The sequence below is a fragment of the Candoia aspera genome, chromosome 2 (assembly GCF_035149785.1).
Source record: "Candoia aspera isolate rCanAsp1 chromosome 2, rCanAsp1.hap2, whole genome shotgun sequence".
In the NCBI taxonomy this organism is placed as follows: domain Eukaryota; kingdom Metazoa; phylum Chordata; class Lepidosauria; order Squamata; family Boidae; genus Candoia; species Candoia aspera.
The window spans coordinates 81,794,500-81,818,385 of NC_086154.1; the positions used below are offsets into that span (position 1 = coordinate 81,794,500).

At 37.4% G+C, this 23,886-nt stretch overlaps 1 protein-coding gene across 1 annotated transcript in view; it reads left to right on the forward strand.

The window, feature by feature from the left end:
* Positions 1-6,662: 6,662 nt before the first annotated feature.
* Positions 6,663-23,886, forward strand: part of HSPA4 (heat shock protein family A (Hsp70) member 4) — a 29,179-nt gene continuing 11,955 nt past the window's right edge. Inside the window, exons 1-6 of the mRNA XM_063292345.1 lie at positions 6,663-7,067; positions 11,403-11,460; positions 13,379-13,519; positions 13,960-14,082; positions 15,244-15,343; positions 19,870-20,003. Coding sequence (XP_063148415.1) covers positions 6,961-7,067; positions 11,403-11,460; positions 13,379-13,519; positions 13,960-14,082; positions 15,244-15,343; positions 19,870-20,003 — 663 coding nt within the window. The 5' untranslated portion in view covers positions 6,663-6,960. The remainder of the gene's footprint in view (positions 7,068-11,402; positions 11,461-13,378; positions 13,520-13,959; positions 14,083-15,243; positions 15,344-19,869; positions 20,004-23,886) is intronic.

Below are 23,886 nucleotides of genomic sequence, written 5' to 3' on the forward strand. Positions count from 1 at the left end.
TATAGGAACCCTAAGGTTCCTCGGACCCCTGGTTGAGAAACTCTGCTCTATAATCGCGGTGATTGTATATATACTTCAATTGTTTATGCATATATCAGGTTATGTATCCGGATAATTTTTCCCTAAGGTATTTATTCTTTGAGATCTGTAAATCTAGAAGCCTGTGAGAATTGTAACAGATCACTGCCATCTTACAGTCTCTTAATTTTTTAAATTTAACCTATTTGCCAGCTGCTGTATCTTACAAATTGGATAGCTATATACTCTAGATCAGGGTTTCTCAACCAGGGTTCTGTGGAACCCTACATTTCCATGAGAGGTCACTAGGGGTTCCCAGGGAGATCACAATTTATTTTTAAAATTATTTCAAATTCAGGCAACTTCACATTGAAGTGGTAAGTTTCATTCTTTATTTTTAATTTAAGAACACTGTTAATTCATATATACAGGCCTACCCATGACACAAATATAATAATTTTGTAACTTGTGGCCTATATTTGAGCCTGAATGTGCAGGGGTTTCCCAAGGCCTGAAAAATATTTCAAGGGTTCCTCCAGGGTCAAAAAGTTGGGAAAGGCTGCTCTAGATTCTTCAGCATTGTTATTTGCAATTTTAAGCTTTTAGTGTTAAGTCATTTTTATATATTTTTTATTTTTTTCTTCCACTTTTCTTCCTCCTTTTACTTTGTTGCTTTTTCTTTATCTCTTGTGAGATGGGTCTTTCTCCCAAGGGGGTGAAATGGCCAATAACCTCCTGTCACATGCCTCAGTGCTGTTAGACCAGGAAGTGGTGCTATAGCAATTATTTCATTTTTACCTTTTTACTCACCAGAAAGGTAGTAGAGTATGTGATTGGTTGATCACAAAAGATTGAGAAGCACCAGTTGGGGTTATGTAGGAAGGTTTATAAAAGTTCTGTATAGAAATCTATTCATTTTATACTGATTCTCTAAGACACCAGGGAAATGGGTCTTGCGTCTTTGGATAACTGTTCTATTTATAATTTCTCAAGCTGTTTTATTTCATGGCCTGTGATACAACTGATACATTTTTAGGTACTGTTCCCTTGGAAACATACTGTTGTCTTTTTGTCTCTTTATTTAAATGATTGCCTGGTGAATGTCCCAAGCTCTGGTCTATAAAAATCTAGTGTATATTTAGATGTTGCACTCACATTTCATTGAATATGATGTATCTCTGTGTGTGTCATCAGTATAAATGACACAGTGCTGGAATGTGATGATATGAATGTAAGAAAAATTAATGGGATGATTTGTAGACATTTAGATTATTCAGTAAATTCCTGGATTTTTAAAAAAATATGTTCACAGGTATGTCTTTTATGAAATAAATCTGGTCTAGAGTGACACTGAGTTCCCCATTTTAACACTGGAGTCAATAAGTTAGCATGGTGAATCATTCATTTGTCTGAACAGGTAGTCCTCAGGTTACAATGGCAGTTGGGACAAGGATCGCCATTGCTAAGCAATGCAGTCATAAAGTGCAATGTCACGTGACTGCATCACTTAGTGACGGCAATCCAAGCAGTTCTGGTTGCTGTCGAAACCCAAAGACGTGCTGGTTGCTAAGCAAGAAGCGGCGGGAGTCCCAGTTAAGGAGTATGGGGGTGCTGCAGAGGGGTGGGGGAGACCCTGGGAGGCCCCACACAGGCCACACGTGAGTGCAGGGAGGGGAATGCTGTGGTGTGGCATGAGTGCAGGGAGGCACTCCTTTTTCTGTTATATTAATGACTTGCCTTCAACCCTTACATTGTCTCCACTTGACCTGGGAGCTCAATGAATGACTTTGGACCCATCATTCTCTTTCAAGCTCATGTGCTCCCCAGATATCTTGCTGTGGGGATTAAGTAATGGGAAATCCCTATAGGTGTGGCCTTGAGGACCCAGGATGGAAATGTAATAAATAATAAATTATTTGATTTATTTAAGTATATTTAGGCAAACTTTATAGCAACATTTTTAGTTGTATTAATGGTATACTCTAATCTTTTCTTGAAGAAAAAGAAAAAAATATTTGCACTGATTACCATTTATAAATTGTATAACAATATAATTTAGATTAAATGTTTGTTTATACAATTATACCTGAGTGCATTTTTGAAGCAAAAAATCTTTTCTTCCTATTGGTTATATTACAAATTAATAAACAATGTGTCTTCCAATGTGTCTTTCATAATAAGTATCACTAAAAATAGTTGTATTACTTGCTCTTTGAGCAAGAGTTTTGCCAGCCTCCACCATGCTGCTGGGCTTTAACGAGATAGGCAGTAATGTTTTGGTGAATGACGGGAAAATGGGACCACTAGGGTTTTAAACAAAGTTTATGAAATTGTGCTGCAGTGGTTTGGAGACTAACGATGGATTCTGATGTTGTTTTCTTGAAAAAGTTCTGGATGTGTAGTGGATAATTTAGAGATAAACTGTGCAAGTACATTGAGATATATGTGATCAGAAGGCAAAAGCCAGCCAGAATTACAGTTGTCAGTCTTAATTTACACTGCCTTTCTAACTGTTCAAAATCACAAATGGGATTAAAATTCACTTATTTTGAATGATTTGACATAATGCCAGTTGTATACATTAAATTCTCATGTAACTTGATGACATCTATATCTGCTATGATTTGCAAAGAAAGATGTTGTAGTCCTACTGGGAAATTGTGTGCTAATGCATTGAAAAAGGAATAATTAAATATGAGCCTGCTTGGATATTAAATATTAATAATATTAATGTTTAAGAATATAGGCTTCTATAGTCTATGATACAGTTAGAATTTGGAATGCTGTGCACATTTGTGATTAACCCATGTCTTCAATGCCACAAAGCTAAAAAGGATGTTTAAAAGGCATCTGAAGTAATCAGTAGAAGAAATACTATTCTAGCTGCTTGAAAATACTTAATTTACTTAGGTTTTTCTCCTAAGAATTTGCCTTTTAAGTAGAAGGGTTTTTCTTAAATTAGCTGTGAACAGAAACAAATGAGGGTGTTTTTTTTCCTTTACCTTTCTTTTTTTGGTGAGGAATCAAATTTAGGCTGGCGTTTGTTTTGAATAAATAGAATTTAAAATAAAATAAAGGTAGGAATAAAACAGACATTTATAAAATTTGAATGAAGGAAAGTTTTCTGGCTGAGATTTGAGTACAACATAGCACAAAGAAATTGTTCGGTTTTAGATTCAGGACATAAAAAGGAAATCTGAACTTCACACATGGAGGTTTTGGTGCATCACAATAAGCCAGCATTTCTGAGAGGTTTGTCTTCATGAACAAGCAAGTCTGCCGATATTGTTTAATCATGTATTTTGTATCTGTTGGCCTGCCAGTTCTATAGGCAGGATAGTTAGCCTAAACAGGAGTATTCCTCTTAGGAGTAATGATATTCTAGATTTGAACATAGCAATTATGCATGTTCCTATTATGAAGCATCAACAAATTAAAATATTCATATTTAGATACAGTTTTTAAAAATGAACATTGTTTCATTGTATGTCTTGCTTCCTCTTTTCCTGGATCTAATATCTATACTAAAATAAGAAGCTGTTAAAATAAGTAAGCTATATAGCTATATATTTATAATATGGAAACAATTCCTGAAAAAGGGAATAGCTGAAAAAGTCTTAATACTGTATCTGTGTGAGATAATAGCTCAATATAACTTTTAATTCAACAGAGAGTTGATGTTCTAAGAACCATGTACCATTATCTGCAGTGTAATTTGAATCTAGCATCTGAGAAACATGATATTCCTAAGGATTATTTGTGCATGAAGATCCCAGAATAGAGTATGAGCAATGTGTACATGACATGTTCAGATTATGCACAGTGACATCAGAATTGCATGGGATTAATATTAGCTGTAGCGTTTATTATGGTCACAATAAACAAAACAGAACATGTAGACATAGAAAGGGATACAATAGACAGTCAGGGCATATATATTTCTATTGTGTTTTGCTTCTATTGTCACTACAACATAAAGGGAGTGGAAGGAAGAGTTAAGAATATTTTGAGATTATAATTCTACACATCAAACATACTTCGGAGTTCAGACTGCTGTCTTGTAAAGGAGGCTAACTGTTCCCACACAGTCATCTGTTGGGCAGTTGCACTAATTGACTTCTCTCTCAGATGCATTGCAGCACAAATCGTAAATCTTCCAGTTTAGAGGAAGGTGGTTTTCCATTGGCAGGAACTCTCACCTGACCCCCCCTTCACAACGTGTCTCTCTTAAAATAATCGCTTCTTGGTTTATTATAACAGATCAACAGCAAAGTGCTTTGGCAGCTTGTTCACTGCTAGATGAAAAAACTACTTTCCAGGAGAGTTGAATCATGATTCTGTCAAAATGGGGAGGGGGGAATGGATACAAGCAGCTGACAGAAAGACTACAAAGCGGTTTAAAGAACAAAACGAACTTCGTGGTGTGGCCTCCCTACTATTGATTTGGCCTCTGTGTTGTTCCTACAATGTATTATTATATAGCCATATTCATAAATAAAATTCTCCTGTGCTGAACTGGATGCAGTCCTGTGGCAGCTTAGGGTAATGACATCACCACTATGCACTGCTATCTAAACTCAGCATATATTTGAAAAAGCATAGATGTAGTGTGTTGTTGTTTCTTCCAGACATACAGAAAATGTTTTAGTTCTACATTTCTCTTCAGCTCAGCTATTTGTAATTAAGCTGAAGTTGAAATAAACAGATTCCTTCAGACCAAATATTTGGCTTAACTATTTGCAAGATACTGCAAGATACCGTCAGTCAGTCTTTTATTACGGATCATCCTTTCTGTGAGACTTAAAATCGCAATTTGGCAGCAACATTTGGAGGGGTTCTAAAACTTAAGTTCGTATTAAAGGGTAAAGAAATCCCTCATGTATAAATGTATTAGAAGAGTATAGAAAATTTACTCAAATAAGTTCTAGTTGTAGGATTATATTAATGTTTTCCTCTGTTTAAATTCTTTTCTATGGGAGAGAGGTATTGCAAGCTCTGGACCAATCAGAAGTGCAAATTACCACTGCCTTTAGCACTACCTTAGATGTGCTAATGCATATTTATTTAATAATTACAGAACATAGTATTATTATCCAGCATTTCCTAAAGTGTAATCTGTAGCCTGACAATGTCCTTGTTAAAAAAAAAGAATACTGGTCTTCAGAAAAATATACCAATAATTGCTCTCTTTTCCCTCCAACCAGTGTGTGCAGTTACATTCTTGCCAGCAATCTGGTCAGAAGGGAAAAAGAAGAGCTGGAAATTGGGCTTAACTGGCAATTGGGTGCTAACACTAATCAGTATGCATTTCATGAGGCTCTTCCTCTTGGTGGAGTCATATTGCTATCCACCAGTCTTTGAGGCAGCAGAAAATCTTAGCAGAATAAAATCTGCTGCCCCATGTGACCTCCTCCTGCTGCAGGCATGATGCCAGCAAATCATCTGCCTGCATTTACAATGTACAAGGCATCTTAAGGACAGGACTGGTGGATTCCCATGGCTTTGTTTCCATCCGCTCCCACCAAACTTCACCAGCTGGCAGGAAAATATCTACCAAATACTCTATTTAATATGGGATGTGGGTGAGGCTGAGGGACATTTTTACAGATTGCTGGATTTGAAACCTTATCCATTTATCAAAACCCACTCTGGTTTGGCGTGGATGATTTGTACATGCTCAAAGCTGATGGTCAGACTCCTTTTGACAGGGACTTAAACTGATCCTGATAGTCTGTCCAGGATAGTGGTATTCTGGAATAGCACTAAACCCCTGTCGAAAAGAACACACCTGTACAGAACCCTTGCAGCAAAACAGTTGACTGTCAGACTCCTTTTTGACACAGGTTTAACTTTATTCAGAAGAGTGCTAAATCCACATTCAAAAGCAGTCTGAACAACGGCTGACAGTAGCAGGGTGAGTTGCATCATGAAGCAGCAGCAAAGAAAGGAAGGGTTCTCTCATATTTCACTGTGGAGCCCTCTGCCACCATGGCTGGTTCAGGTTGATTCAGGTCTCCAAGCTTGGAAGATGCAGCAAGTACAGTACAAGTTTGAAGGAGACTCTCCTGTTGCCTAAAGCAGAAGGGCCCTGGAAAACAGTGCCCACAAACAGGAAAGGAGGGGATGGATGGTCCTGCACCAGCCTAGAGTGGTAAATAAGGCAGGGATGATCCCATCCCGGGAGGAGAGGTGTCACCTGACTGATACCAACAGAATCAGGTTGGCGAAGTGCGCCAAACTGCACAAAAGGAGAACTGCTGCGGGTTGTTGCCTGCCTCATACAGTGCATGGGTTGGAGATGAGATCAAAACAATGTCATGAGGGCATGGCAGAATGATTGCCCGGGCACATTCCTGGTTTGCTTAGGAGCAACTGGGGAAAGGCCCAAGATCTGAAATTGCAATGATCCGAGCATGCGCTCTGGAGCAGTTCTTGGTGCAATTCAGGATCTCCTACCCCAATATACCGCCTAACCTTCCGCCTCTCACCACCTTTTCCTCCATCGGCTGAAGGCGGGGATACAGTACCGAGGTTACAGACCATGCGCGCGCGTCAGAGCGAAAAGGAGGGGGCGCATGCACCGCGGCCGGAATCTCGCGAGAGAATTTCCCGCCTGCCCCTTCCTTTTGACGGGTCAGGATTCTTCGAGATTTCTCTCTGCCGCCGCCGCCGCTTCTCCTTTCCCTTCCCCCTCGCGAGGAGACTGCTGGAGTCGCGTGCTGCGGCTGCCCATTTAAACAGTCGGAGCGGTCGCTCCAGGTGAACGACGAGCCCCCGGTGGTGGACGGGACGCCCTCAGGCAGCGCGGTTCACGCTCTTCCCCGCCCGGCTCTTGTTTCTTCGCCTGCCCGGCGGCCAGCCCCGTGCGAGCTTCCCTCCCGTGGGCCTCTCGGGCCTCGTCGCCTCTCTCCGGCATTTCTCTCCCTCGCCCCCGAAGGCAGCATGTCCGTGGTGGGAATCGACCTGGGCTTCCAGAGCTGCTATGTGGCTGTGGCCCGCGCGGGAGGCATCGAAACGATCGCCAACGAGTACAGCGACCGCTGCACCCCGTGAGTAACTTATCCGGCGAGGCAGGGAGGTCGCGATAAAATAAGACCGGAAGCTCCGGGATGGTGTCGGTGGCGGGGAAACACTGCAGAGGCCACAGCGCCGCAAATTTGTCAGGTGCGGTCATCCCGAGCGCGTGTGGCCTAGAAAATGCGGGTATCTTCCTTAAGATTTACCTTCTCGCTAGAAGTGGGTGAGGTAGAGGTGATTACCACACGGAACGGGCACATATTTCGGTTTTAAAAGAAATGCGCCCTTAATCCATGAGTAATGCAAGGTGCTGCGCCTAGGAGGAAGACCTTTCTCCTCCTCTCCCCTCCGCCCCACATGTGCGTGCATCTGGAGAAAGGTAAGGAATGGTTCAGCACCGTCCAGTGAAAGTCATTTGCATTGGTCTGGTGGGAGCTGACCAGTTTGGGGAAGGTGAGAGCAGCAACACTTAATGTTTCTGAAACTGCGTTCGTAAAATTGTAGCGTCTATCTAGGAATAAGCATCGTGATGTGAAAGATCTGACCAACGATGGAATTGTTGTTGAGGGGTTTTGGTAAGAATTCAGTAAAATGGTTAAAAGTGCTCATTTTCAGGGAAGCCAGCACTTGATGAGTTTTAATGTTGCTGTTCATTAAGCAGCATATATCTCAGCTCCTCTAAACAATGTGTGGGTTGATATTTAATCTGTTTCAAAATTGTAGCTTTCCCATAGTACTTTCTCATCGCTGTATTTGTGTCTCTATATGATGCAGACCTGACATCAGTTATGACAGCAAACTGAAAAAATATGTCAATTATGGTACTAAAAAGCTCCTGTTAAAAATGGCTCCATGAAGAAAAAATCAAAACATAAATATGGAGTAAGATGTTCTCTACTTGTAAAACGTTTTTTTTTGCCTGAACTGGTTACTAGTCTTTTTTAGTAGTTCCATTTTTTATGGTGTATATTCATTGTAATGCTTCTGGACTGTATATGCCAAGTAATATTAGAGTATGAATATCAATAATTTATATATGGGCAGTCAAAACTGATTAAAAATCAGATGTTTAAGAATTTGGATTTTTTAATTGCAAATCTTAAAAACCAAAATTATTTCCAATAAAGGACTGATAATACATTGATTGAATAGCATGTTAGCCTTGCAGTTAATTTATACACACACACACACACCACATTTAGTATATAAATAAAGTTCTATCTACCAGACATAAGAATTTTTAAAAAATAAAACATATTTTATTTTAGACATAAGAATCTTATGAAAATAAGCCAATCAGCCCAGGAACTTTTAAATTTAATTTTATTAATTAAAATAAAACTAGTTTTAAAAATTTAGTTTTATTTATATAAACTATTGTGACAATTTCATTTTCATTATTTTTTTATTTGCTGGGTTGGGCAAAGAGGAGAAGGCAGTATTATTCATAGAACTGAAAATAGGCATCCTTTATGGGGTATAAGTTCCATCCAGTTTGTGAGAATTTAGTCTCATCAGGAGGTCATCAGTTGCTTCCTCTAGTGTAACCTCAAAACTGTCCTAAAAAGACCCTACATGGAACTATTTTAAAGATACTTCCTGTAAAGGTAAATAAAGAGAACTTGTAAAATATGTGCAGTGCAACACAGAAATGCACTAGCTGATGAAGAAATAGGGTGAGCATAGGATTGGTCTTTGGATCATCAGTGGATGATTTGCAGTAAGGATATAAAATGTATTAATTGTTTAATACTAGCATGAACAAAATAGCTCTTTTCCCCAGCCCTTCATTATAATTTGATTTTATTTTTATATAATTCTAACCCACAATTTTTATATGCTTCTTGCTTCTGCTAACTAGTTGCATTTTGGTATTTTATTTCCCATGCTTTTCTTTTCCTTCCACCTTTTGTCAATCTTCAGTTTAGTATTGAAGTGAAAAGTTCCATTCTATTTTGCGTTATTCAAACAAACACAATACTTTAAGAAGAACATAATTGGAAGAGATCCAAAGAAGTGCACCAAAGATGATCAGAGACTTGGAACTTGGTATTTTTGTCTTTGAAGAGAAGGTTGAAGAAGGATATGATAGCAGTTTTCATGTATTTGAAGGGGTGTCATACAAAAGAAGGCTGTGACATGCAACCCAGGTTGCAAGATACAGCATAATTGTCTTACTGTTACAAGAAAGGTGGTGAATGAATGTTGTTATTTTAAAATCTGAAACGGAGCAGTTGACAGTAGAATCAATAACAGAGGTGGTGGGCTTTCCTTTACTGGATGTGTTTCTATACTGAATAGGAGGTTGGACTCCATTACCTAAATTGCCTCTTGCAACCCTGTGCTCTCCTGGGAGGAGGTTATTTGTCCTCAAGGTGATAAAATTTTAGTTTAGTGTGATTTGTGCTATATGTCAAATGCTAAGTATTCATTTGTTAGCAGTGTTTCTGAGATAGCTTCAATACTGATTTAAGTATATCCCTCAGTGTAGTAGTGGGGAACATATGGTGCCCCAAATGCAGTAGGGTTCTAATTCTTAATCAGCCCAACCAGCATGACCAGTTGTTGGGGTGATAGAAGTCGTAGAGCAGCAACATACAGCAAGCCAAAATTCTGCCTTAAGAGCTTTGACTGTATCAAGAAAATTAATTCAGACAGGATAGAGGAAGTAGCTATAGTGTACCCTAGCTATCTACTTGGCTTCTTCCATTTTCCTTGAAGATTCTAGAAACCTTTTCTTTCTAACTCGCACATTCCTTTATATTTTCTCTCTTTACTATGTTTTAAGAAAGTGTTTGAAGGAGCTTTCTTCTACATTGATTGTATGCTCCTAATTGCCCTTGCCTGTTGAAGTTCCTCCGCCTTAAAGGAAGCCCAGGGTCATCTATGCCGAGTTTTCTTTTCCATTTAGCTTTTCCCTGGAAATGTGTACATAATGATTGGCAGCCTATTATGTAAAACTCAGGGTGAGGCTATGACTGTAAGGAGAGATCTGTGTAATCTAGTATTTTAGTGTAGGAACCATTTTCCTATTTTATATCATAAACCTTAGAAACAGGACGATTGTATAATCTGCATTTTAGAAAATATAATATTGCATTCTGGCTTGCTTTTAAATTGTGCATTCTCTATATATTTTCCATATATATTTTCCATTTCCTAAGTAAGTTGCCCGTTACAACTGCATAGTATTTACATTTCTGATTTATTCTCAATTTAATCTGTTACGTGTCCATGTAGATCTTTCAGCCTTCCTTTATATCCTTGTTTTGATCAATCTGTGCATCTTTCTCTTTCCTGCTGTATCATGTTCAGTTTCTTTATAAACAGAACTTGTTTACTTCCAAGGCCAATTATATTGTAAATACATGTTTCTGTTTTTCCTAACAAAAAATAATCATATCTCTATATGTCCTGTTCAAGTGCTGAAGTTTAGTTTTCTGTTTCTTGATTATTTGAATCTATCAGTTCATGCTGTTTTCAATGGTCTTGTGCCATAATTTCTGTTAAAAGACATATTACATTAATAATAGTTTAGATTCTTGGCAGGTATAACCAGATTTGGGGAGAAGAGGATTAAAATTTTTGTAGCATAGAACTTATTGCTGAACTATTATTTTCCAGTATTAAGCAATGTGAGTTTGGGCCACAGTGCATACTGCTTTAAGATATGTTATTAGTCTATATAAGCTTCTATCTGCATAATTTATAAATAGTGAGTACAGAGTTAAACAGGTAGCATCAGGTTTTTTCAGTAAAGTTCCATTTGTATTCATTTTTCATGTGCGATGCTTGTGATTTTCAGTTTTTGAGAGAATTCAGTGACAGATGTCTTCTGTGGGAAGAAATAGCATGTACAGTATGCCAACTTCCCTTCATCAGACACAAGAGTTTTTCTACTATATATGTTGTCTTTTCAGACTCCCTGAAAATCTGTTTCTTAGGAATAGAACTTGGGAAAGGTTTAACAGGAATTACCTCTGTTGCAGGAACAGAAAAACACTTAAATCCAAGCCAGTAACATTATGAATAATAATCCTAAAATAGTTTAGCTGTAAAAAGGTCATACACAAGAAAAACTAACTTTACTTGTTTGGAGAAAACTAGATGGGTTGTGTTGAATGGATAACTGAAAATGGTTGTGTTCCAAAGAAGCAATTTTAATTTACCTGGATGACACAAACCTCTTATGAAATTTGTTCTCATTAAAGAATGGATCTTAATAATAGACACATTGATTGCATATCATTATTAAATTTAATATCACTCAAGCTTACTCATCTTATTTTTAAAACCTAGATTGACACTAAGCTACTCTGATCTATCTTTCAAAACTACCTTTTATTATTATTTTTTATTTATGTTAGGTCATGTATATCCTTTGGAGCGAAGAACCGTTCAATTGGAGCTGCAGCAAAGAGTCAGGTAAGGCTTTTCTATGTCTAGGAAAAAATTATATAATCACATAATTGCTAGAAATGCATGAAAACACTGGGTCACATCAATATTTTTGTATTAAAAAGCTGTGTTAAATATTTCTTATTTGGGCTTAATGGATTTGACTTCTTGAAACACTTACGTTTTCTATACTGTATTTGCTTGTCCAGTATCCTAACTTGGTGAATCAGCTGAATTGTATTCTGGAATTCAAATGGGAAACTTTTATATTGATGTAAACTAATGCCAAAGACTTTTCTTTTGTGTATTTCTTTGTTGCTCTGTCTTAGGTTGCAAATTGTCAAGGGTTGTTTCACTGTTGAATTTAAGAGGGATTTAGTCCCTAAAATAAGGCAAAAGTAGTATACAAAAATTCCATTTTCCACTCTAGCCTACATCCCTGGAATTCTGGATAAAGCACTTCCAGAAATATACAAACCATACCTGTAAAAGTTTCCATTGGCCCATTCTATAGGGAGTGAAGGGATAATTCAGAGCTGAATTGCTCCGACATGGAATGTTTTTCATGTCACTGTGCAGTCCTTAAATTACAAGGGGATTGTAATAGCCCCTTTAATTATTATGTTTCCTTTATTTTACAGTTCTTATAGATTTGCAGAAGTGGCACAATTTAGCTATGATAAGGAATTGTAACTATTCCTTTTGCCTTAAAAGTTGAACACTGTTGTAAGGATATTGTGCTTCAGCCAACTATGGTTGATTTTGAAAGTTGAATATGGTCAGCTGTAGTTGGTATTGTAAGGGGCCCTCGTGGAAATTCCAGGGATGTAGGCTAGAGTGGAAAATGGAAAAACTATCACACACAAAGGCAGTAGGAAATAACTTCTATAAAACTGCCAAGAAAACTGTAAGGATACACTTACCAGGAGCTGAGCTCAACTTGAGGGAATCTTCGCCTTTTCATTTAGATATTGTACTCAGCTGTATTGGACAGTTAAGTTTCTTGTAGATGCCTGAAGCAGTCAGATGCTCATAACCAACTCAATTTATATGTTAAAGCAGAAAAAGTACAAATTGTTCATATAGTTATGTTGCTTTTTCTTTGTTAGGGTCATTATATTTTAAAATGGAAAAATGTGACGTAGCCTGTGTTATAATATAATGTGATTTATGAGAGGCTTGACTTGCAGGATCAGGTGGTTGTTAACAAATAGGACATAATATAAAATTATTTAATCTTTAAATACCCTTAAAATATAAAGGAAATTGTAATCATTCTTTATCTTCTAAATAAAAATCTTTACACTGTGTCATAACCTTGCTCACCTACAGTATCTTTCTACCTTAAACTCTTGCTCTGACTTGAAAGCATATTGACTATATTTGATTCAGTAAGGCTTAACCAGAGAAATATTTGATGATGTCACTAGTTTTTACTTCATTAAAGTTGCACCAATCCTACCAGAAAGAAATCCATTGAAAAGTTTGTTTGCAGCTGAGTTAGTGAATTAGTCATAGCAAGAAACTTGGGGTGCCACTTTCAGATGGAGCTGGGATTGTTAAAGGTAATCCTGTTAATTAATTTTCTTGTGCAATAAACCATTGCACAATTTAGGTGGCTAAATTTCTTCTAACCTCATTTGCATATAGTTGTGTAAAGTTCTTGAAGAGCAAGTCCTCAGGATAAAATATGGAAGCATTATTTTGTATGTGGTATTTCTGATATGTGTTCAATATTTTGTGATTGTTTTTCTGACAGTATTATGTAACATACGTTGATAACCTACAAGAAAGAATTTGTAAGTTGTTTATATACCATGAAAAAATTACAACATGAGATGCTATATAAGCATATTTATACTTTTTGTTCAAAGTCTATTTTCTACTGCTTAGTGGGAAAATATTTATGTTCTGTTCTATGAGGCTAAATTCTTTTCTCTTTTAGGTAATTTCAAATGCAAAGAACACAGTGCAAGGTTTTAAAAGATTTCATGGTCGTGCATTTTCGGATCCTTTTGCTCAGGATGAAAAAGCTAAACTTGCTTATGAGCTTGTCCAACTGCCCTCACTTTCAGTTGGCATTAAGGTATGTCTATTTGTAAACTTGAATGTGCACATATTAATGCTTGCTCACAAAATTAAAGTACTATTTGGCCATTTGGCGGGGGAGAAAAAAGTAAAAGCAGTGAAATAGGGATATTATTCAAATCTTGGGAATTCAACTGCTATAGTGTTCCTTAAAGAATGTGAGTTGGGTGGCATATAAATTAGTAGTAGTAGTAGTAGTAGTAGTAAATTGGTCCAAATTCAGATGCATTCTTTGAGATAAAATTCTGATCATAGCCCATGTTTATTTTATCTCTCAAAAATACATAGAATAAAGCATGCCATTGATTGCTCTTTTGTGCTTATTTGTGAAGCCAAGGGAGAAATATCTTTATGCCTTTAATATGCTATTATTTAAAGACTAATGGGGTACTCTGGAAAATTACAAATTAAAGTATCTTTGTTTTGTTTCTAACTAAGGTTAAATATATGGAAGAGGAACGAAACTTCACAGTTGAGCAGGTGACGGGAATGCTTCTTACTAAACTAAAAGAAACTGCAGAGAATGCACTTAAGAAACCTGTAGTTGACTGTGTTGTGTCTGTAAGTAGTCAATCTGTATGTTTTTGCTATCTTCTAAATTTAATATGTTTAAAGGTTATGAATGAAAATGAATGAAAGTGATTACAGCTCATTGCCTAGCATCCTCAATCATGGTTCATTTCAGACAGTGCCCTTTGGGCTGTATAAGGTGGCTGATATTTTTTATTTACTGATAAGGAAAGAAAAGATAGTACTTGGACTGTAAACATGGTTAGGCAAATGAAGTGAAGATTGATATTGTGGTCTATAAATCTGTGTCTACTTAAAGATCTCTATAAAACTTAGGAGTCTTAGGGTTTTTATCAAAAAATGTTTTCTTCTGCAGCTTTACATGTAGTTACCACAACAAGATGCAGGTAGTCCTTGGGTTACAATGGCACTTGGGACTGGAATTGCCATCATTAAGCGACACAGTCATAAAGCGCAATGTCACGTGATCAGATTGCATAGCAATGGCAATTCCAGCAGTCCTGGTTGCCATCTTTAAGCAAGGGCCATGCGGGTTGTTAAGCGAGGGCCTCAAGTGACTGTGACTTTTGACTTCTTGTCCCATTGACTTTGCTTGTGGGAAGCTGGCAGGGAACATCAGAAATCACAGTCACATGACCGCGGTTCACTGCAACAGCCAGAACTCTGAGGACTGGTCTTAAGGCCCCCTTGTTCAGCATTGTTGCAAGTTTGAACGATTGCTGAGCAAGTGGTAACCCGAGGACGACCTGTAACACAAAAATTTATTTAGGATCTGGGATTACCCTGGATTTATCCACCCAAGTAAAAGCTGTTATCTTTGATGGATATGACAAACCTCAGGCTTCTTTCTAAGCTTGCAAGGGTTGGGTTGGGTTGTCTGTGATCCCATCCTTTTTACATTTACACTGTTGCTGACTAAGTATTCTGCTTACTAAGATTTTCTATTTTAACATACATTATTCTGCAGTTCTATGAATTTTAATGTTATCTTAGCCTTGCAATTAACTACATGGTTTTTATTTGCTAAGTGTCAGCTACTGAAGGAGTTAATACACAGGTCATTTAACTTTTACTTCCCTATCCTATGCATGGCTTAGTGTAAAATACAATAAATGTGGATAAAAATCTAATTATTAAAAATCTTTTATTTCAAAGTGTTCTTTTTAAAAATGTATTTTTAATGTCTTTTAGGTTCCTTGCTTTTATACAGATGCAGAGCGGAGATCTGTCATGGATGCTACACAAATTGCTGGACTAAACTGCTTGAGGTTAATTAATGAAACTACTGCAGGTAGGTAGATAACTGCAAAGAATACTGAATTATATTTTTGTAAGTCTTGCACCCAAGTTTAAGTTTATGATTTGATTTGATTTATTACATTTCTTCACTGCCCATCTTGACAAACGACTCTTGTTTTAGTGTTAATGGTGCTAATTTTTTATTATATTAAACCAAGGGGAAAAAATAAAGTTTTATTCAGATCCAGCTGGATTATTTTTCCATTACAATTGTTCACATTTGTTCATGAGTACGCTAATTAAGTATTCACATTTTGATTACTTTCAAATGTGAAAGCACAGAAATTCACAAAAGAAATTTGGAAGAACATCAAAATATCTTTGAAATAGTTTCTCTTTTGGAATGAGCTTTTAAAGACAAACTTCAGATCAATGAAAAGCTGTAGAAAAAAAGTTTTTTTATACCAGTAAATCTACAGTATTTGAAGGAAATTCCTGCATATATTTTTCATATTCAAATCCAAAATTAATTTTATTTGTTCCGTTAAAATATACTCTTTACTATAGAAATGTGGTTTCTATATTCAGTCTTTGTTTTTCTTACTTAGATTATAAAAATTAAGGGGCATACAGTTATACATTATTAATTATTTATACATTAAATAGCATACAGTTCAGCAATTTATGGCTTCCTCTTGATACAATACCAGTAGGTATAATACCAGTAGGGGTGGAGCATCTTGAACAAAAGAAGCTGTTGAATACAAAGGAACTCCTAGGTGCACAAATAGCTGCTGATATCCTGTTGCAATTATCCCTTTGAAGATTAGCCCAAGCTGTTGCTTGGAAGGGGTTATTTGCCTAATCAGTTAACTCTTTTTTGTAATGTCAAAACAGGACTTTTTTCTCCTTTTATACCTTCCCTGTCCAGTTATGTCTTCCATTTTCCTAATTTCTTCTTCTCACTTTTATTCTGTTCCCAGGTCAGCTACACTTTCCTCCTTCCCCATCTTGATTCCCACCCACCCCCCTTGTTCTTTTTGCTGGAAGGAGGGAGGGGAGTGTGTCTGTACACCTTTTTTTTTGTTTGTTTCTGTGTGAAAGAAAAATGATAGGTATATGCAGATTGGGGTCAAATAATTTTATAAATGAGGTAACTTATTTTACAGGCCATTGGTTTTTATTAGTGTGGGGTTTTTGTCATAGACTTGCCTTTGTGCGGTTAACATGGTGAGGCTTTATACAGGATTTTGTCTGTGTCCCCATATTTCCCTTTTTGTGTATATTTGTGCTTTGGGAGGGAGGGGGGTCTAACTTTGAGGTAAGTAAGATACATATTTGCCAGTTTTGTGTACTTCTTAGCTATATCCCCAGTATTTAGAATCTTATCAGGATATCAAGAACTGTGGATTTCCTAGGTATGGGGTTAGCTTAAAAGCATTATTACATAGTAAAGGAAAGAGAAATCTAACTGATTTTCAGCAATGGTTTGTTAATATGTGTTTCTGTCAACATTTGAGTTAGAGTGAAACTTAAGTTTAACAGATAAGTAGTCTGGACCAAGCAATTAAATTTCTGTTGGTTTTACATTAATTTTATATTATTTGCAACAGTTTATGTTACTTGCATAAATATGTCATAGCACAAAAGTTGATATTTAACCATTCTTATTATTGCCCAAATACTGAAGGACTCTGGGCAGCATACAACATCAAACAAAAAGAAACAAGTACAGGTAGTCCTCGCTTAACGACCCTAAATGGAATGGGCAATTTTGCTGCTAAGCGAAGCAGTTGCTAAGTGGGAAATCACGTGACTGTGCTTTCTAGTTGGAAAGAGATAAGACTACTCAGTCTCACACCTTCGGCTTTTGTTTGTGTCCTATCCATTCCCCTGCCTTTTGGAATGCTTGAGTGCCTGCTTACTGTCTTATACACATCGAAAGTAATGGGATCGTGCTGCACTACACAAACAGCTTACTCTTTTGAAATCCATTTCTCTCCAATCTCTCCGCTCTGCCGAGTAAGTAAGCAATTTCTGTAGGCAATCATTCCTTTGCCTGACCCTTCCCACCGCCTGTCCTGGCCAACTCAAAGGAAGTAAGGAATAGGCTATTTCCCAAGTCAGTAACGTGGCAGGCAAGGCAAAGTAGGGATGGACTGGGAAGCTGGAAATCGCATAGCAACAGGGCAAGGCAAGCAAGGTTGAACTGGAAGGCTGGAATCAGAGAGCAGCAAGGCAAGGTGAAAACAGGCTGGACTGGAAGACTAGAATCACTGAGTAGCAAGGCAAGACTTTGAGGCAAAGTTGAGCTCGGTAGCAAGGCAGGGCTCCGAAGCAAGACAAGACTGTGAGGCAGGGTGGAGCTTGGTAGCAAGGCAAGGCTCTGATGCAAGCAGTGGTGCAACAGAGCAGGCAGCAGAGGCAGGAAGCTTGGAGTCGGCAGACAAGGTAAGGAGGTTGGCTGAGGTGGCATGTTCCAAAAACAAGGCAGGGAGAAGAGAACGGTTCTCTCTGACAACTGGCTCTGGCTTCTGGTGCTCTTTATATCTTCGGCTTTCCCGCCTTTTTCGCGCAGGAGCCAATAGCTTCTCTTGCTGCTCAGCCCGCCTTTCCAGCCTCCTTTCTCACACACCGACAGATGGCAGTGAATCTGCCTCCTGTCTGTCTTCAGTTAGTGGCTCTGGATCTTGCTGCTCAAGGCTCTCTCGCTTTTTCTGCGATCGGCTGATCCTCCTCCTCCTCAGACTCAGCCTCCTACCTGACACTGCCCCGCAGAGCAAAGAGATTGGAGAGGGATTTCAAGAGAGTAAGCTGTTTGCTCTTCTACGCATCAAAAGCAATGTGATTGCACCAGCAGTGGGAAAGGGTCAGGCAAAGGAGAGATTGCCTACAGAAATTGCTTGCTTTTTTTCTCCCCACCCCTATCACAGAGTGGAGAGATTGGAGAAAAAGAGATTTCAAGAGAGTACTTTTGATGTGTAGAAGAGCAAACAGCTTACTTCCTTGCAATCCCTTTCTCTTCAGTCTCTCTGCTCTGCAAGGGCAGGAAAAAAAAAAGCCACAGGTCAGGCACAGGAAATTACATACTGACTGTAATGGTGATCCCATGACTGAGGGATGCTGCAAAAGTTGTAAATGGGCCGTAAAATTACTTTCAGCACCGTTGTAACTTTGAGCAGTCACTGAACGAATGGTTGGTAAGCGAGGACTATCTAATAATAAATAACTAAATCAAACTCCATATAAAAAACAAAAGAAAAGTAAAGACAAAATCCAATATGTGGTGACAGTGATGTGCAGATGATGTAAACGGCAATTTAATCAAGTAACAGACACCTCTTCCTCCAATAGGTCTGCTAAGTCAGGGTTTCAGTTTAATTTTTTTTTCCAGCCAATCAGCAAAGATTTTAAAGCAATTTGGTCAAAATGTTTGAGTTTTTTATAACATTATTTGTCACACTTTTTTTCTTTTTAACATTATTACTATAATTAAGTTACATTATTTCAATACCTTTTTATATGTGTTTGTGTGTGTGTGTGTGTATTCTTTTGTTCATTCAGCGTAATTAAATTTAAGAAAAAGGACTGTGCAAAACCTTTTAAAAATAGATTAATACCTAAGTAAATATGTACCGAATTTTGCTGTAAGTTAAATAACATAATTATAATGCAATTTTGTTTTCAAGCAAATTAATCTGCCAATTAAACAAAGTTATTTAATTAGGTTCCCTTTTTCTTCAGTGGAATGGCTTTTGACATTGAAATTGAAACAGGACATTTCCTCTCCTCTACATCCTCAGAATTGAGGAAGTTTTTAGAACATATTTGGAGAGTGGAAAGATTGAAGAAGAAGAAAAAGATGAGGGAAAAGAACCATTATTATAAACTGTTTTGAGGTTGTTTTTTGACAGGAAGCAGTATGGAGATAACTTGTGGAAGTTAATAGAATTGGGTTTCAGCCAAAGCATGGCATGTATTTCAGCATTCCTCTCCCCCAATATTCTATTTATTCTGGAGGATAAACCCTGAAAAAGAAAAATGGGTTTCCTATGTAGCTTCAGTATTTCTAGAAATGTTACCTCTCCATACTTAGTCTGTAAACTGTTTATTTTCATTAGAAAATTTTAGATTTGCACAGAATGTCCTAGAAGTTCTGTCTGTCTTTAACAAAGAACTAATCATATAATATAGTCAGTTTCATCCATATTACGCACATAGTTGTGAACTGACTTCCTGAATGCCCAGACTTATGCAGAACTTTTGCCTTCATTCAAAATACATTGATACAATCGAATAACCATTCTGCTTTGGTTTTATTTAAACTTTCTGAAGCAGTTAATCTGTATATCTATCTGAGAGGAATGAGAAGAGGAATACTAAAGCAGCCTTATGCCATTTCTGAAAGTATCCAATTAAGTTATAGGTATCAAGTGTAATATTGGTTTGCATTTAGAATAAATGCTATGTGGGTCGATGATTGCAACTGTGCACTAAATGTTTTAAATGGTATTCTTAGCCAAAAATTAAAATATTCTTAAGTAAAGGAGCATGAAATTTATGTATCTTTCTCTCTAGTTGCTCTGGCATATGGGATCTATAAACAAGACCTGCCTGCATTAGAAGAGAGACCAAGAAATGTGGTGTTTGTTGATATAGGGCATTCAGCTTATCAAGTATCAGTATGTGCATTCAACAAGGGAAAACTGAAGGCAAGTATAGTCTGTTCATGTTAATTACGAAATTATTGCTGCCACCTTCAGTACTATAGGTGAAGAATTTGGATGTGTTGATGCATTATGATGGATAAGACTGGCACTTAAAACATAAGGCCAATTATGTTACCTTTCTTACAGATTTATTCTATTTAAAGGAAAGTTGTGGTAGATTTTTCTTTTCTTTAAAGGTCATGTAACGCCATAGGTGAGTCAAGTGAGGCATCACAGTGGCGGGGTTTGGACATTGCACTAAGTAATGGCACTAATTTGTTGTGTGGTTTGTATTTTTTTGGCATAGCAGAGTGTAAGTGTATCAGCCCACATTAAACTTTTTTTATGTTTATGGCTGAATGTTTTGCATTAATCAGATCAGTATTAGTAGTTCAACAAACCATGACTTAATGCAATATATGAACTCAGAAACTGCCTCCTTATAAAAAGCAGTAGAATGATATTAAACTGCAATATTTGGTTTGTATTTGGCTATGAGAGGAGGTAATACCTTATATTTACTATATCCTTTAGTGTTCATATGTCAAAGATTCCTAGATTTGAAACAAATATTTCTGTTTTGACACATTGTAGTAAAAAAAAGTAGGCTCCTAGGCTGATGTAAAACATTCTGAACTCAAATCGTTCATAACTGAGAATATCTGCTTCAAGTGTTCCAAGCTCAGAGCAGAATTCTCAGTGTTCCGAGGTTTTGTTTCACATTGTTTCCAGTATTCCAGTGCTGTCCAATTGATTTGGTATTTTAAAATTTCTCTTTCCAATCCTTGGAAACTGCATTCTTCCCTAAACAGCAGGTGCACTTTCTCTCTCTGCCCCTGCTGGAGATGTCTGTGAAAGAACCAGTTATGCACACATTACTGTTTGCCTATTTGTTGCTGTTTTTGATTTCTTTGATATGAGGAAATTAAGTGCACAGGTTGTACAATAATGTAATTGTCCCCATGTTCTCTCTGCTATATATTAGGCAGGTTGCTAGGTGCGTAAATATTATTGTGTGCTGCATTATAGACTATGTTCCCTCTAAACTACAGTATGTACCTGTGTGGCCCCACAGCAGCCATCACATGTCTGCACATGAGGCACAGTCTCCTGCTTACTAAGATGATACACTAACAGGTCGGAAAGAGAGAGAAGTTGAGGAGAGACAGGGAGGAGGGCTCTTCACCCAACCCTTGCAAGCTAGGCAGAAGGCCATCAACCTTCTGCTGAGCTTCAGGCAGAAGAAGGTGGGGCAGCAAGAAGAAAAAGGGAAGCAAAGGGGAGAGAGGAAGGCCAAGCTTGTTGCTCAAGAGTCAGGCCAAAGCCAGACCATCTGAAGGAAGGATGGAGCGGCAGAAGGAAAGAAAAGACGAAAAGGGTGGAGATAATTTTTACCCAAGAGCTGGGTCAAAGCCAACACTGTAGCAGATTAGTAGTGTAAGTTTGACCCTGTCAAGATGCCAAAATGTACAGTAAAACAGTTGATGGAAAACAATCGCAATATTAAGAAACTTAAAGCTACACAAAGTTTTATGGAATTATGGCTAAATGAATTAGTTGAAACTGAGAATCAGGGGGACTCTGGAAGCTTGCAGCATGTACAATTAAACATATTTTCTTAACTAAAGATAGTATAATGCCTGTCAGGAACTGAAGGCAAAGTTATTTGTGATTTTGCTGATGGGAAGACATGAAATTCATGGAAGATTGACTACTAAAGAGACATTTCAATCAAAAAGTCCATCTGGAGGGATTGCACAAGTTACAAAGAATTCAGCAAGGCAATAGAATAAATAATTTAATAATAGAATCAAATCCTAACAGGAAATCTAGATTTGTAGTTAGTGAGTGGCAACAAAGTAAAGGGGAACAAGTGAAAATCTTGCTTGACAATGCTCTGCTTGCCATTTCCGTGATTTCTTCAATTCTCCAATAGAGAGCCTGTTTTCCATGATCCCATGGCAAAATACATTATACTTCCAGAAAGCTGGTGCAGCAAAAATTATGCATTTGAAATTGTTGAATGCATTAACAATACCATTTTGCCAAATGTGATGAATGAGGTACACCGTGCCTCTTATCACACGTTAATTGTGAATGAAAGTAACAACTTTTCAAATATTGATCTCATATAACAAGTTTCATTCCTATAAAACCAAGAGTTCCAAAACAGTGTTTGCTGGGACAATACAGCTATCAGCATGAGATAGTCAATATTCACAGCAATTAAATAGTTCTATATTGATAACCATTACATTTGCAAAAAATGGGAACGTTCATCTTGGATGGTACTGCAGTCGTGTTGGAAAACACAGGTATTGCAGCATTACTGAAGAAAGAAATTACGTATCTCACAGAACACTACACAGATTACCAGAATGACCTAGGCATCAATGATGTATGGAAAAAATGTTTCTCTGATAAAGATATAGAAACACCTCTTTGCACATTATATAGTATACTGTATTCAGCAGGTCATCAGTAAAGAGAAATGGTCCAAATTGTAGAATACAGTATGGTCTCATGCAGACCATTAAATGAGTTTAGGTGGATGTCAAAACTTTATGCAGTAAATGGCTTAGGTAAAAATTATGAAGCACCAGTCCAGTATTTCTCAAAGGAGGTTGGGGATGGAAATGATCCTTCAGTTAAGTACTGTTTGGAAATGTTGCAGAATCCACAATGCTGTATTCCTGCTGCAATTGTAAATGATCTTTTGGTTGAAATGTGCTGTCTTTTTCAACAGAGCTTCGTTACACCTCTTGAGGCTTTTGAGTTTGCTAAGTCCTAGATAGAGAAGCTAGAGCACAATATTTGGAACATGTTGCTCACTTTAACCCTGAAGTGAAAATAATTATTGCCAGTATTGGAACTGAAGTATATAATGATGCTATTTTGTGGTTTGTCAAGCCTGTATGTAACCATCTGGAAGATAGATTCCCAGATGATGAACTGAAAGAGTGGGTTTCATTTGAAATATCAACATTACAAAACAAGATTATGGGTATTTTTTTGTAATGAATTCAGAATATGATATATACAGATGCAAATATTCTGAAATTGTCACCCCTGAATCGCATTGTGACATACACCATGAACAATATAAAATTCACATTTCTTTTCCGATTGCTAAAAGTGTGGGCCGGATTTCAGACATCCTGAGCAGTGACTAAGCAAGGTTTCATTTAATGAATATTAAGACAAAATCACACAACAAATTAGAGGTTTAGCTGGTGGATTCGAAGTTGACCTTGACTCTTTTTATTCCCTTTGGAAAAGTGATAAGAACAGATGACAAAAACTGAGAGGAACTGAAAAATCAGAATGTGTGTGTGCAGGATGGAGGTGGCTAGTCCTTCCCCCAGTCACTTTGTTTTAAAGAAGTTCTGCGTGCCCGCTAGAAGGGAGTACGTGGAAAGGAAACTGAAGTAAATCCACTTCATTCTCCAGGCAGGTTAATGGCTGCTTAACTATAAGGTGGTCATTAATTCACATTTAGATAACCCAGGAAGCTATCAGTATAGCAGGTGGTTTAGCCATACCACAGCCATGTGCCTCTGTTTGAATAATTTGCTAATATAACTGCAGTGTGGCTCAGTATGTTATGGAAAGGCATTCTCTCTGCATAAATGATTATTCTGTAATTTACACTTGCTAAGGTCATTAAAGGCAGATAGTCTGTTACAACACTTCACATTTTGGTAATTTTTCCTTCAGCTTGGAAGTGTCTCTTTGCTTACGGTCATAAAAGTTTGGGCATAAACATGCCTGCTGAAGTTCGTTAAGTCAGTACTTTATGTGACACTAAACTGGATTCAGTATCGGTGCTTGGATTAATTAACTGATTAATAACTTGGCATCTGTTTAATAGAGATGCTTTTTGTGT